Source organism: Haliotis rufescens, unplaced genomic scaffold (assembly GCF_023055435.1).
Source record: "Haliotis rufescens isolate VD_foot unplaced genomic scaffold, xgHalRufe1.0.p SCAF_24, whole genome shotgun sequence".
NCBI classification, from domain to species: domain Eukaryota; kingdom Metazoa; phylum Mollusca; class Gastropoda; order Lepetellida; family Haliotidae; genus Haliotis; species Haliotis rufescens.
Window position 1 is genome coordinate 8,980,550 of NW_025963935.1, and position 16,529 is coordinate 8,997,078.

Sequence of the window (16,529 nt, forward strand, 5' to 3'; positions counted from 1 at the left end):
ATTCATGGACATCCATTGCAAATTTAGTTATATTGATTCTTTGACAATGGTGATTTGTCGACTATATCCCTTACTCAATCAATTCTTACGTATTTGCTAACGATTATATCTAAGATCTCCTATTGTATAATAATTAATGTAGAAGTGACGCCAAACTCGAGTACTGTTTCTAAAAGGGGCGGTCTTATCTTTGAAGCCAAACACAGTAAGCTCACAAAGAATATTCCACTCAGGAATTGTGTATGGCTTTCCATAACTGAGGACGGGTAGATGGACAATATATCTATAATAACTACGTTTTCGTCAGCAAACTTCATCAATACTTCTCTTCTCTCTTACCGATCTCGTTTCTGAGAAAACAGAAATGCATTTAAGACTTTTTACCATAGTCCTATTCCTGACTGGTGTAGGATCAGGATGTTGCACTTGCTTCAATGCCTCTTCTGTTGTGGCGTTAGATGCGCATATTGAACGTTACATATTTAGGAAAGTAAGGTCACAGTCTCTCTATTCCTGTGCATCGGCATGTCTGATGTCTTCAGTCTGCATGTCCTTCAACTTTGAGACCAAGACTCGCATCTGTGAACTCAACAGCAACAGCAGTGACCAGGTGGCCGTCACAACGCAGCCAGGATTTCTCTACAGTGACATCAACCACTGGCCTAAGGTATTGTTATATTATTAATTATAGCTATTATTTTTCGCGTGCAATAATTATTTCATGTGCAATGAGGCTTTGTTACCCATATATTGTCGCCGGTCAATATACATGTATGCCAACGTTCACGTCACATGTTGTCGCCAGGCATATACTGTCGCAAGTGACAAAATATGCCAGAGTTCACTGCGTGTATTGTCGACATTCGTCAGAGTAAAACAAATATTTTGAGATGATGATGTTACTGATGATGATGGTCGTGTTGATCATGATGATCATCATTACATTTATAGAAAACATGTTAAACTAGATTTTAATCCCCTCTACAGGGAGATATAGTGTTTGATTTGTTTTAAACATACTTTATTAACATATATGGTCAACGGGATTGGGCAAAGGTTATCCAATTTAGGTGGCCCTTTCCGTACTCTATATCTAGAGACATTGATTATACATATATATATACACATATGCATACACACATACTTATACATACGTATACAGAAATATACTCACACGCAAAAGAAACACAAGTCAAGTATGCAGTATAAATGTTATTTATTTTCAACAGTAAAGACAAGAAGTACTAATAGGGCAAGATTGACACAAGTTTGACTGAAGAAGTTTAATCGATTAAAAGGCAGATGACATGATTGTTTTTTTTTGCAAATGTTAAGAGCTTACACAGTTTCGGGTCAATACCCAAAATGTAAGTCAATACCTGGTGTGACCACCATTAGCATTGATAACTGCCACACAACTCCTGTACATTGAGATGATCAGACGATTTGTGAAGGCCCTAGGGATCCTCCTGGACACATCAAGAGCAGCTGTGCGTAGTTCATCGGCAGTTGTAGGGACTGGGCGCACATTGTGCAGACGCCTTTGAACCTCATCCCACAAGTGTTCGATGGGGTTCCGGTCAGGGCTGAGGGCTGGCCACGGTAGAACACGGATGTTGTGTTCTTGCAGAAAGGCCATGGTAGCTCTGGCAACATGGGGACGAGCGTTGTCCTGCTGGAAAATGTGTTGTTGATGTTGTGCAAAAAATGGAACAACGTAGGGTCTGATCACTTGGTCGGTATACCGCTGAGCAGTGACACCGTGTCCCCGAACTTGACCAACATTCGGAAATCACATGGGTCCAAGTCTCGCATTAAGTCTAATCCCTGCCCATATCATGACGCTAGGTCCACCCCATGGATCCCTTTCCACATCGTTTCTGTCAGCGAAACGATCACCTGGACGCCGCCAAATTCTGACTCTTCCGTCTGCATGGGAGACACAAAAGCGACTTTCATCAGAGAAGATGAAACGCCTCCACTCACGATGTTATGACCCTGTGCCCACTGGAGTCGTGCTTGTCGATGCCGTGGTTGGAGAACAGGAGGACATGCTGGTCGGCGACATCTGAGGTTGTTGGAACGGCGACGTCGGATCACAGTGTCCCGGCTAATGTGTCAATTATGTGTTCCTATGGTCTGTCGAGCACTTTCACTTGCAGTTAGGAACGGATGTCGCTGGTGTTGACGGGTAATCTGCCGATCTTGTCGAGGTGTGGTGACTGTAGGACGACAGCTCCGAAGAAGGTCATCTGTGGTCTGTGTAGCATTGTATCGATGCAGGAGACGGTAAATGGTGGTTATGTTAACGTTGAAATGATGGGCAACATCTCCGACAGACTCTCCAGCTTCCAAACGTCCGATAGCCTGGTTTCTCTGAATTTGAGTTAGGCATGGCATTGTTGACCAAGGAGTGGTAGGTCCAAGAATCGGCCACAGTTTTATACCCACTACAGTTCGTGACAGTTCGTGCATTTTCGATTTCGCGAGAAATGGGTGCATGATACCCACATATTCATTAAAATGGTGCGTTTTGGCGATTCTTTTTTTATGTTGCGTTTTTACACGGGGCTTCCAAAATGCAACCAAACATATTGATAACACGATCAGGCTTCACTACAGGCTAAAACTCGTATCAATTTATGGTTCCGTGTTTGTTGCCTATTTGTTTAAAACCACTTGCGTTTCTTTCGCGTGTGAGTATAAATACATATGCACATAATCTTACATACACATAATCATATATACTCATACATACATACACATACTCATATACATATGCACGTATTACATTTATAGTAACAAAGAGAATTATATTTACACAAGATCACAAACATAATGTTTGCAAGAATAACATAGACATACATAAGAAATGCCTATATAAACACAATTTACTTGTATATACACATTAATCCAAAATACATGCAAGACTACATATATAATTACACAAGCATAAATATACTGATATACATGTACATATATATGCACGCATACACACACTACATACATACACATATACCCTTGTATATGCATGGATACATATATATACATACACATACCCATATTTACACACATACATCAGGATATACATACCCGTAAACATTATGCTTACAGAAGGAGGCAGAGATACCCATGTATTCATGTACATGCATGAAGTTTATACACTAATGTCGTAATTCATAATAAGTGGTCCCAGAGCGATATTCTATATCTATGATAAAGGGTTACTCGAATCTATTAGTCGACAGTATCTATTTTGGAAGGCTGTTGAAGATGAGGTATTGTGACTTTCAGCTAGGGATACATCATCGTAGAGTATATTTTGTATTGTGCATGTAGATCAAGCTTTTATAACGTTAGCGAACATGATATTTCTGGGAATAGTGTAATGGGACATTCAAGAAAAAAGTGTATGTTGTTTTCACATGGGTTTCCACATGAGCAGGACAAAGTGTCAGATTAATTTACTTTAAAGAGGTCTGCATTGAGTGAACTGCAAGAATGCCTTAGGCGTGTATGTAAAATATTAGCTCTTCGGTTGCTGGTTGAGAAGTATGGAGGTGGAGCCGCAATGGTTGTTTTACTATTATGTTTAAAATTTGATAATGATGTTGCACTTCTGCATTCCGGGGGTAACAGTTATATTGAAGAAGGTATACATGAGTGTTGGTACGTAACTGTTCTTGCATGCGGCAAATTCATGTTGTTCTGATTTCGTAACTCATATCTACTAATAGTTAATACTTTGGGTGGTAACGTGTTATGTAAATATGATGGTCATAGGTTATTAACAATACTGCAGATTGTACAAAGATTTTTTTATTTTTCCTTCTATAAGATAGTGATTCCTATCCTGTCTCAAAACATAAACTCGATCTTGAGGATAATTTAGGAAGACCTGTTACTATGCGAGCGACTTCGAGTTGAATCATTTAAAGTTTTTCGGAATGTTCTTGTCTGCAGTTATCCCATACCTCTGAAGCATATTCTAATATAGGCCTTACGAAAACAATATAGACTTGGGACAGGGTTGGTCTGTCAAGTAAATATTTAACGGTTCTTAACGAACAAATCATTTTGGAAGCTGAGCGGCAAATGTTATCAACGTAAGTTGTCCACTTCATGTCATGAGAGAGAGTAACGCCCAGATGTTTGTGCGAGATAGATGCGCTAAGTGCGGTATTGTTATAAATAATATCTGCAGTGAGGTTCTCACAATGAGTGAACAGAATACATGTTGTTTTGTCCCGGTTAAACTTAACTAGCCATCTATTGGCACAGGTATTGAGAAGCTCTAGATCACTGTTTAATCTGTGTTCTATCATTTGTAAGTGAAGAGATAATGTACCAATGGTATCGTCTGTATCGTCTGCAAAAAGGCTAGTAGAATTCACTAGATTATCAGTGAGATCATTGATGTAGACTAAAAACCAAAATGGACCTAATACCGAGCCCTGGGGGACACTGGCTCTGGTGAATTTCAAAGATGAAAAGCATTTTGTCTCCTCCGACTAATATAGTCTTCTAACCATAGTAATAGCTTGCCCGTTACACCGTATTTTTGTAATTTATGAAGTAGTCCTTTATGCCAAACTCTGTCAAATGCTTTCGATATATCACAGAATACCATATAATAGTATTCATGCTTGTCAACAGATGAGACGATATCATTATAAATTAATCTCTCCTGTAATTTTCCAAGAATAGATAACAAGCTAATTGGTCTGTAGTTTGAGGGTAGTGCTTTGTCACCTTTCTTGTATAATTGCATGACGTGAGCAAGTTTCCAGTTTTCTGGAAAGATTGCTTCTTTTAAAGATCGATTGAGAATTATACATAATGGGATGGCAATACTGTCAGCCTAGGGTTGTAAAAGTCTAGGGTTTATATTATCTTGTCCGCTTGATTTATAACATGGTAGTGTCTTTTTATGACAACGCTTATTTCTGATACAGTAACTGTGATATCCGAGAGAGAGGTTTCACAACGTTGACTGAAATCCGGAACTGGATGATTGCTGTCACCTACATCACAAATAGAAACAAAATGATTATTGAGTACATCAGCCTTTTCGACATCGGTAAATGCTGTGGGTTTATTAAGGATTGCCTGGTCCAGACTCGATTATTTACCGACCGCCGTCATGTAGCTGAAATATTGCCTTAAACAACAAACCAAACCAAAACCAAAGATTACAAGTCCCATATAGATAAAAAAAACAAATGTCATTCTTAAACAAAATCCTAGAGTACCCAGGTTTGCTGCCACGAATACAACCCTTCTGACAATCTGGGTAATGCAGAAGGCTGCAGTGTTGGGGAGTCGTCACATTCTCCGAAAAGTTCTGTCTGTGTTCGACTAGGCAGCGCTTCCAGGGAGAAGTCCCATTCGCTGTCTGGGCTGCATGTCGAGGGGACAAGAGTCTAACCAGCCTGATTGTGCCAGGATCACCCAAACCCTATTTGATGCATTTTGTATTTTTATCTGGACATCATCATCATTATCATTATCATAATGTGGCTAGTTATATTGTGCTAGCCTCCATACACTCGGTGCATGCTCAAAGCGCCAACATTATCATCCCGGTCATTTGACCTGTGGGTACTCGCTTTTCATTATCAGCTCCCTGGGGGGTATACAATGCAAGCTGCCCTGTGAGGCGCTTGGATGTTAACAGTCGCATTTCATCTATATCAAAACAGCTGGTAGAATTACTGGTTTTGAAACATTTTACATTTCCCATTTCGGCTGGCTAAAAGTCCAGCTGAGTCGTTTTGTGTATTGGAAGCACACGTAACGCCATATGCATGTATTGTTTTACATAGTCACTCGCTGGCGCCTGCTCGGGGAAACTTTGTCCAATGTCCAGATGTTATCTAGATCGACTGGGTCGGGCATCATGTGAGACAGGTAAGCTATTGATGTAACAGAACATTAACACTATTTTACGTTATCTCTCATTGGAATCATTTGGCTTGGGCTGGGGTGAGGAAGCATACTGTAAAAGTGTGTCTCGCTTGAGAGGCTGATGGTTCGACCCCGGGCCGCGTCATACGAAAGGACATAAAAGAGGGTATTAATGATTCTTTACTGACAGTGACCTCTAAAATATACTGAACCGCAAAAGCAACGTCACCATGGATAGATATATGAGAAACCTCATTTGTCCAAACACACTAAACATACTTTGAGACATATTAAAAAGATGAAACTTGACAAAACTGATAATCAAGGTTGAAATTAAAGAGTCAAATGTTCTTAAAGTGAAACACAACACTAGTCTCTGAGAAAATAGCATCACAAGTCAGTATCTCGTGTGTCCGCCATGTGCATTAATGACTGCCGTGCAACGTCGATACATGGAATGGATAAGCAGGTTGATGAAGGCCATAGGCACTTGAGCCAACACCCTGAGGAACGCCTGACGCAGTTCAGCTGCAGTTGCCGGCCTTGGTCGGACGTCATTCAGCCGTCTTTGAATCTCGTCCCACAGGTGCTCAATGGGAATTAAATTGGGACTGAGGGCAGGCCACTGCATGTTTCTGATGCAATTCTGCTAGAGGAAGTCTCTTGTTTCTCTCGCAGTATGGGCACTGGCGTTATCATGCTGAAACTTGTGATTGCGCCGACGTGCCAAATGAAGTATGGAGTGTGGTCTCAAGACTTGATCAATGTGCCGAGCTGCTGTGACACCATTGCCTCTCCCTGGACCGATGTTCTGGAAGAGCACAGGGCCGACCCTCTGTGCAAGATCAATTCCACCCTATTCCATGATGCTCAGACCACGCCACGATTCTATCTCATCAACACAAGCATCCGAATAACGTTCCCCATGGCGTCGCCATACTCTTTCTCTCTCTCTCTCTCTGCCATCTGCTGTTGAGATACAGTAACGGCTCTCGTCTGAGAAGAGGACTCATCTCAAATGCTGGTGCTGTGTTGCCCACTGAAGACGGTCCCGACGATAACGTGGTTTCAGAATGGGTCCTCTGTGTGGCCTGTGACAGTGGAGGTGTCTGCTCGTCAATCGTCGACGCATGGTGTCCACACTAATGCGTCTCTGGTGTGTCCCTATGGTCTGTCTGCTTTGGGTTTGTTTCATCAAATTTCATATTTCCTGACAAGGTAATGTTAAATTTTAGAAACTTATACAAAAATTACCCAGATATTTAAATGACAACTTTTCATGCAATGTTACTTGGGGTGACGTTTCTTTTGCCGTTCAGTATATACCAGTAGCCAACACATTTATCTGATGTTATTGGTGGGTTAAAATCCAAGATCCTGATAATGACCGATTTGTTAAGTAAAATCTATATCGCTTTCGTTGTTATTTAAGTTACAGAGTTTCAAGGCTGTGCGGCACCACCTGCTGTTGCCAATGCTGAAATGCATTATGAGGGAGTGTACGAAGGAGCAGTTGCAGAATACACTTGCAGGGACAACTTTATGATGTGCACTGCAAGACACAGCAGAGTTTGCCAGTTGACAGGAAATTGGAACGGTTCTGTCGGCCCGTGCGCACAGTACAGTTGGGACAACCCGGTAAGATTGTTATGACATTGTGGTAAAATGAACGTTGAGTATGAAGGTGATATGAAATGGGGTGTAACGTCGCGTCCAAGATTATTACACTTTTACAGCGACGTTCATGCATGTGTGTGTGTGTGTGTGTGTGTGTGTGTTTGTGTGTGTGTGTGTGTGTGTGTGTGTGTGTGTGTGTGTGTGTGTGTGTGTGTGTGTGTGTGTGTGTGTGTCTGTGTGTGTGTGTGTGTGTGTGTCTGTGTGTCTGTGTCTGCTCGTACCAGCTTGACCTAATGCTGATTCTATAGTGCCAGCTCACAGAGATACCATGCCGCAGTTTAACATCAATTCCCCACTCAGACACAGTGTACTGGCTCCGAACCGACCAGTCCTTGTTTTAGGTCCATAATGCACCGCGCTAGGCAGGGCAACAACAAGTACCATGTTTTAACGTATTTTGGTATGACGCGGTCGGGGACCGAATATTGACCTTCCCTTCTCCGGGTGTAATTAAGGATTGTGACAAGATGGAAAAATATCGACCAAATAAAACCGCTTTAAGAATTTATTCAGAAACAACAACGACACGTAGTGCACTTATCAATATACTCTTGAATATAGGCCATTGAAGAAGTGACAGATCTTGGGCTTGTTTCGTCTTTGGAACTTGTTCCGGTTCCGTCTGCCCTTGTGTGAAATATTACTCATAAGACGATTCTTGTAGCTGCGTAAGAGAGGGAAGGAAAAGTATGTGGGAATAAATGTATAATGGGAATTCGATTCGATGTTCATCGCACAAAGGCAGGTATCAGCAACATCAAAGTGAGTGAGTTAAATTTTAACGTCATTATTTCAGCCATATAGCGACGCAACAACAAAGAAATTCGTACAATAAAGCACATCTCAGAAGCGTCATTCATTTGCTTTGGCAATGCAGATGTGTGCACAACTGTTCCATAAACAGCATATAAGAGCATGTAATTATTCGGATTTTGCCGAGACAGAGATAGTTATTGTACAATGAACACGTCCTTGCCATACCAGTTCTTTTTAATAATCCGCAAATTAAGGTGGATTGTTTGATGTCATAAATAAGCAAAAATGATTTCACAATATCCCGAAAGAAGTTAAGAAATCAAAGGCGGAAATTAAACATAAAAGACCTGAGTTCCTGTATGTTGCCTTCAAACATGTTTAATTGTCTGAATTATGTTTGTTTTTTTACGACTTATCATGAATATTTCTTTATTACGTGGATGTTTGCGAGTCGTACGTAAACTGTTGACAAAATGATACAGAAACTATCAAGTTTGTGAAAAATATTTCATACTTTTTTTGTTATCACAGGTGATGAACTCCCGCTTCGTCGTGCCTTGTGGGAATTCAAGGAGTTTCAAAGTGGCAATGTACATCACTCCAACGGCCGATAAACCGTAAAGGATAGATATTTGCATTCATAATTATGGTACACAAAAGAGCAAGCGTGAGCGCTCAGAGAATGTAGCTACATGTATTGAATGTGTATTTTGCCCCGTGGGAATTCCAGGTAAGAGTTGGTCCCCAGCAACATATGCTTGCCAAGCAACGGTTCGAGTGGTCGGGCACGGTGACTTGATTGACAGCGTGTCACTTTAGCCCCCGACGGTGCTCACAAAATCAATCCCTGGTTGGTCCGCCCCAGACTCGATTATTCACAGGCTACAAATATACTGCTTGAATATGACGGACTGCGGGGTTCAATAGCAAACACATTGCTCATAACGTGCGGGGTTATGATCTACACTTGATCATGAAGGGCATGCTCCCACATGCGTTGGTGGATAGGGACCTCTGTAGGTCTGGTTGGCCTCGGTATTGAACAAGTGAGGAAAATGCCCTTTCTTCAGTTCATTCAGTTCAAAGGTCTCTGGAAACGTTTTCAGCCGCTAGGGCAAGAAATTCAAACTGTCTTTGAAACACAATCGTCCCACGTTCGTCTGTAAAATCTGTAGCCCTCTCCGAATCTCAGCTGGGGGTTTCACCAGATGTGGGAGCATGCCCTTCATGCTCAAGTGTAGATCATACCCCCCGCGTTATGAGCAATCGCATAAATGACGTCATCCTTCTCAGGCGGCTGGACGGGGGTGTTCTTCGTCTCCTTCATCTCCTCCTCGTCAAACAGGGTGGGCACGTCCACCTCTATGGCATCCTCCCCCTCCTCCTTGGACAGTTGACGACGCCGACGCTTTGTGGGGGGCTGGCTTGAGAGGGTTATGTCATGTTTACTTTTGCCTAGACGTGCTGCTATCCCCTTGCGTGCGTCCTCCTCTTGGTTCCTCTTCTTGGGTTTTTCAGACAGGGTCATCAACAATGCACACACATCGTCTAGCGTAGTGGGGCCTTGAAACACTTTCTTGCGGCTGGGACCATAACCTTCTTCTCTCTATGGACAGTATTTGCACAACACTCAGTCGCTTAACCGATACACCGTCCACATCATAAATGCACCACGCACAAATTCGGGATGAACACCCCCGTCTCTTGCGTACATTCAAAATCATAGTAGAGGAATTTGACGTTGTCTCGTCGGACTTGGTTGTAGCATCCCTCCTCCCTCCCCTCTGCATCATTGGCTTCACGTAGGGGGGTGACGTAGCATCGATCGTCTGGGGTCACAGGTTCTCGACCCACTAAGCATGGAGCTCGCTCATCTGAGCACTTGTGGTGGTCCATGGGTGTCTCCAAGACGCGAACAAGCTGAAAACAGGTCGGGCACGTGTGAATCGATTGACAGGCGCTGGGTCCTCCCTCTGACGGTGACTCGAGATGTCGGGTGTAACAGTGTTGATTTCGGAACCATCATTGACATGCCAAGCACAACATCCCATGATCTTCCTTGGGTCTGCAAGGGGTAGAGTGGAGGCAGCGGTGGCAGCGGTATTGTTGCAGCATGGATGTTTTCCGGGATGATCATAACTGTGGTCGCAGAGTTCACAGTAATGCTTAGACCCATAAAGTGCTGCCATGGAAGAGATAACATCATAGTGGTCATGATGATGGTATAAATGCAGCACGGTGGCGTCGGGTGGTGCCTCTTCACACTTGTACAACAGACTATTGAACACATCTTTACTGTAGACTTTCAGTTGATAGTTGATTTGGGCCAAGACACGTCCCACGCGTTCTAGGTCGTCCAGGCCCTGACAGGGGCCTTCAGGAATGCCAAGGTGGTGAATCAATCCCCATCGGCTCGTCGGCTCGATCTGTTCTCGTCAGTCCCTTTCTCAGCCTTGACCATTGTTTGGCCGGAGGGTTGGGCTTCTGGGCATAATGCTGTGCCACCACAATGGCCCTTCCCAAACAGGATTGATCTTCGTTCATGATCCGTACAAGGCACTTTTTGCGTTCTAAAAATGATTTCACTCCCAGTACGTTTTTCAGACGTCAGCCACTGCCTGATCCTAGCCCATCGGGATCTGCTACGTGTACTAAGGTCACAACCATGGGGGCATCAATGGCAAGGTCTTGGTTGGACTGTTAGAATTTTTCAATGGCATGCAAGATATCTTGGCCATGGAGATCTTCAAAGTGGCGAATTGGAATTGGTGGTGTCCAAAGCGGGGTGTCGGATACCTAGACCAATGCGACCCCCTTTCTGGCCTGACATCTGTTGATAGAAGTCCTCGATCCCCGTGTCAAATAAAGGTGGTAGCTCTAGGGGCAGGCGGCCTGGTGGTACGGTTTCCAAGTAGTTTAGGTTCAATGTCAAACTATAAGTATGTTTAGCGCTTCTTAACCGTAGGGATCGAGACGTCTCTGCCTTCTCCAAACGGTACGGTGTACTCTGTTTGCCAGTCATGATGGCTATGAGTGCCTGGTGAAAGTCTGCCCTCCTATATATATACAAACCTTCCCCAATCTGACCAATCAGAAGTTGGGTTGTCGACCCATCAGTAGTTCGCCCAGGGTCTGTTCTGGTCTCTGATTCGTCAAAACATCTGACCACACGCAATAAGCACACCCTCCTCCTCCTCCTCCTCCTCCCTCACTCTTCCTCCTCCCTCCTCCTCCTCCCTCCCTCCCTCTCTCATTCTTCCTCCACCCTCCCTCCTCCCCCTCTCTCCCTCCTCCCTCCTCTCTCCTCTCTCCCTCCTCTCTCCCTCCCTTCTCCCTTCTCCCTCCCTCCCTTCTCCCTCCCTCCCTCTCCCTCCTCTCTCCCTCCTCTCTCCCTCCCTCCTCTCCATCCTCTCTCCCTCCCCCCTCTCCATCCTCTCTCCCTCCTCTCTCCCTCCCTCCTCTCGCCCCTTTCTCCCTCCCTTCTCCTCCTCCTCTCCTCCCTCCCTCCTCCCTCCCTCCTCCCCTCCTCCTCCCTCCTTCCTCCCCTCCTCCTCCCTCCTTCCTCCTTCCAGCCTTCCCGTCGCCGCCATCTTGGATGGGGGGATGCCCCCTTCGAAACAGGACGTGCCTCCATCTTGGATGCGAACGCCCTTCCCGGAACCGGAAGTGCCGTCATCTTGGAGGCACCCCCGGGACCGGAAGTGCCGCCATCTTGGATGAGCAGGTCACATGACTTCCGGTCCCAGAATCTCGGGTGGTCCCCAGAATCCTTGGCGGTCCCAGATCGGGGCCCTCAACTACTAATGCCTATCAGAGCGACAACATGATGAAATGAGAAGGATTAATCTTTAACATGAGTAATATGTGTTTCTAATCTTTGTCATGTGATCCCTTTGCCGCATGTTTGAGAAAGCTGCTGGTCTATTTGCCCATGGGTAATTATGCTTTGGTCGGACCTCTGTCAAAGTGACTGGGATCGTATGACATTACTGATTTGAAAATGTTTCTTGTGGTATTTGTTTGATTTTTATTATTGGGTAAAGTGAACTGCATGTCCATACAAATGTGCAATCTTTTGAAAGAAGTATGACTTTTTGAAAGTTGTCTCCCCTAATTGTTTGGAGTTATCCCCTATTTATTTCTGATGCGACGTTAAATATTAACTCACTCACCATCTCCGCTTCAGTGATTCCATTATCGCAGTTACGAGCATTTTAATTAAACTTACATGTCATATCCGCCCCGTTTCAGGTTACAGAGTTTAGAAAGTTGTAGGAATACATGACATTTGTGGGCCGGTCGGGGAGCGTTCGCTCGTCTTGCCGAAGACACGGATTCGATTCCCTACATGCATACAATGTGTGAAGCCCATTCCTGGTGTCACCCGTCGTGATATTGCTGAAATGTTGCTAAAACCATACTCACATGACATGTGTTGTCTTTAAAAAATCCGTCAAACATATTTAGACATAGAATTAATACTTTTTATTGCTTGAATAAAAACTAGGCAACCTTTACCGTGGACAGTGGGAACATTTAGTGCAGCATGACTGCAGCCTCCACATCTTGACTTTTGCCAGTATATATATATATATCTATCTATCTATATATATATATATATATATATATATATATATATATATAGATATATAGATATAGATATATATTATAAGAAATACAATGCTTATGTAGTGATCAATAATGAACTCCCTTCAACAATCATATATGGGGACGACAGTTTTACATTACATTTATTATCACAAAAAATAAGTTTGAGACAAAACATTATGGCCACTAGCATTTGTTACCATATCACATCCACCGTCCACCATTTAACATGGGCAATTTTTCCATATGTCAGTTCTGGGGGCTACAGACCAACCTTTTAGAAAGCATGTAGTTGTTAAAAAATAAACATATTTGATTGGCTACAAATACTAACAAACAGCCTTTATACCAATCTCGTCAAGTATGTAATCACTTTGCTCCAATTCCATACACCTTTGTTAATCAAACTTCGAATGAGGATTCTAAATCGCAAAGAAAAACTGGTAGAACCACCATCGTGTTTCCCAAAATTAATGCCTGTTTTGTATTCGAGCTGAAAACATTTTAAAAAGTATATAATATACCTACAATATGTTGTCGTTTTTTAGACTAACTACAAATTTTTACGGAGGAGGAAATATTCTGTATCATATGGTCTTCCGACTGAATGAAAACAAGCTAGTATTCAACTCACAATTCTCCGGTGTGTGGGGAGCAGAGATTAAGCTATCGCCGGTCCCATTGGCAATAGGTATCGAGTCTCTGGTGGAGATACGACTGGATCAAGGCATGTACATGGTATGTTGTTGTTTCTTCAAACATCCTCTACGTGAGCTTTGACACGATCACAAACAGGTAGTTATTACTGTGTCTGGGTCTGATCAACAGTTAATAAGACAATATACGCTTTTGAAGCAGTAAAGGTAATTACCCACTGTATGCCATCCAAAATGTCCAGCAGACTTGTAGGTGTTCCCGATCGTGATAGTCTGCACTAAAAAACATCACACATTAAATTGTAACGGTCCCATTCAGTGTCATGAAACCATTGTCCTGTTGAGCAGCAGGTTTGTTTTCTTTGGTATCCCATAGACATAGGAGTGTGTGAAGTAGGTTTAGGCCTCTGTGAAGTGTATTTAAGTCATATCAGGGCACGTCCACAAAGTTTACCACTTTGGAGAAACCTAACAGCAGGGGGATAGGGTTGACAAAGCAAGAACAATAATGCGGACAAATTTGAATTGGCAAAGTCATTGGATGTAACTATACACAACAATGTTAACTATTCTAAATCTTCTTTTTTTTTCATTTTTCGTCCTAATTTAAGAAAGCCAAATAAAAATGCTACCATTTTTGAGAATCAAATATTATATATAAGTTAATGCTTTTGTCCGTAACTTTCAGTGGATATTTATTTAGTCACCTCAAACATAAGAATGAGACTTTGCATTGTAAAATCAAGATGCAACTTTTTTTTCATTCTGTTCAACCTTCATCCTCGATTACCTATTGTATTATATCTCCATTCTACTATTATCAATACACTTGAATGATTTCGCCATGGTAGCCTTGTTTCTTATGTGACGTCACCATATCCATGTCTCCTATCAATAACTTTGCAAAGAATGTCTTTCGATAATGATAGAAATGTGCTCTGATAGTTATTGTTAGCGTCTCTAAAAGAGGCTGTGGTAGGGAATGTGTCCAGGGTAAAGAAAGTAAATATGATACACTGGATAATCTAGGATGTTCCATTTGATTCCTTGCAGCTAGCTATAGATGGATCAAGCATACATAACTTCACAGACAGATACCCGAATGCGATTCCGGAATACATCTTCAATGGCGACGCCATCCTCACAGCAGTGTACATCACCATGTAACGTTGTTGTCATGATCAACTGACTCTCGGTCACAAAACCTGCAAAACGAAAACATCCCACAGCAGAGCTAAACAGTTTCTGGACATACAAAGCAATGTGAACATTGTATCAGTCAGCGGAGTATCAGACGTTTCTTTCAAAACTATGGATGACACATTAGGTAGTCACTCCTCAAGTCGCTTTTAGATGACATTGCGGTTTCAAAAACGTATATTATATAACGTATTCATTGTATAAAAAATATTAAGTGATCTTATATTTGTGACACAATGAAACCATGCACACTTGCTTGATAATCTTTTGGACGGTATTTGTTGACTTAAAAACTGGTTATCTGGTATTTGCTGTGTATTCTTTCCTCCTTTTCGAGAGAATGGAAGCATCCACATGTTCTATGTATTGCTGATAATATGCTCTTGTTCATTAATCTTAATAAAAATCACAACAAACCTCTGGAATGTCATAAGAGATGGTGACACGTTTTGCAGTAGTTCCTACTGCCTATGGAATGTCCCTTATGCCATCCTTGGGCTGTGGATAGTCTCTTCCATTTTAAAAGCTTATGCAATTGTTTTGAGAGATAAGACGCTATTAAGCATTTCAAATCTGTCGCGATCGTTCAGCTCCTAACTGTCGTATGGAATACCCCTTGAGACCAGTGAGACAGCATCGTCCGTTTCATATTTAGATCCACATTGTTTGTTCAAGGTTTTCAATATTCAATGCCCCAGTAAAGCTTTCAAAAAAAAGGTTTTTATAGTTGACATGTGTAGCACATTTGACGCATCAGTGACAACAGTTATGTCCGATGCAATTTCCTATTTTGACTCTGATGCTCTTTTCAGATGAACACTTGGTTTAGCTTTGCATGTGTTTGTAATGGTGCCACTGTTCGTAGTTGCACAATTACATTGTTTTGACTCGACCTGTAACCTGTAATGGGATGTCGTCAGATTTTTGTGTTGCAGTAGCGATCACTAAGGCCTGATTTTAATAAGATTCTTTCAGCTCATCCATGAACTTTAGCTCTATTCCACCATGTACAACAATGTTTGAACATCCTTGTCTGCACAGTGTTAGTTTTAATTGTACATTCCACATTTAAAAGGAGTCCACTTCAAGTATATGTGTAGAATATATTGTGCTGAGGGTTGGTAATGAGCACAGGTCCTTAAGGATGTTCATGGACCCACTAATCTCTCTCTCTCTCTCTCTCTCTCTCTCTGTCTCTCTCTCTCCTCTCTCTCTCTCTCTCACGTTATTGAATTCCCAATCCTCTTAAAATATCTCTATGACTTTACGAAATTAACTAACAGAAGCAGTCCACATTCGCCGCCATGAGCAATCAGTCAACAGAGATAACGTTATTTCATCCCATCCACCTACTATGAACATCCTTGTCTGCACCGTGTTAGTTTTAATTGTACATTTATGAGTAGTTGATTCCACAATTAAAAGGAGTAGTACACTTCAAGTATAAGTTTAGATATGTATCTTGCACTGAGGGGTGGTAATGAGCACAGGTCCTTAAGGATTCTCTCACGTTCTTTACATTCCTTACATAATATTGTGAGAGAGGAAAGAAAATGTACATTGTGTAAAAATTTGATATGTGATGAAATGCACTTTTTATTGGAATGTCCACAACTCTCAGAAATTAGAAACAAGTTTTTGCCTCAATACTACTGTATGTATCCTTCTTCCATAAAATTCTCTCATTTGATGTCCATTACTTATAAGCCAATTCTATTAAAACTG

General features: G+C 42.2%; 1 protein-coding gene across 1 annotated transcript; it reads left to right on the top strand.

Annotated features, from left to right (window-relative positions):
* The first annotated feature begins 234 nt into the window (after window positions 1-234).
* LOC124120446 lies at window positions 235-16,529 on the top strand. The gene is made up of 6 exons (XM_046483270.2): window positions 235-667; window positions 5,826-5,910; window positions 7,340-7,545; window positions 8,872-8,957; window positions 13,497-13,686; window positions 14,658-16,529. The coding sequence occupies exons 1-6, from the start codon at window positions 365-367 to the stop codon at window positions 14,769-14,771; spliced, it is 984 nt and encodes a 327-aa protein (XP_046339226.1). The 5' UTR covers window positions 235-364; the 3' UTR covers window positions 14,772-16,529.

Bases quoted from the DNA above. Each gene is read 5' to 3' on its own strand.
- LOC124120446 (XM_046483270.2), top strand. From the start codon at position 365: ATGCATTTAAGACTTTTTACCATAGTCCTATTCCTGACTGGTGTAGGA. The intron at 7,546-8,871 runs GTAAGATTGTTA...TTGTTATCACAG, and splicing joins AGTACAGTTGGGACAACCCG to GTGATGAACTCCCGCTTCGT. The intron at 13,687-14,657 runs GTATGTTGTTGT...GATTCCTTGCAG, and splicing joins TGGATCAAGGCATGTACATG to CTAGCTATAGATGGATCAAG.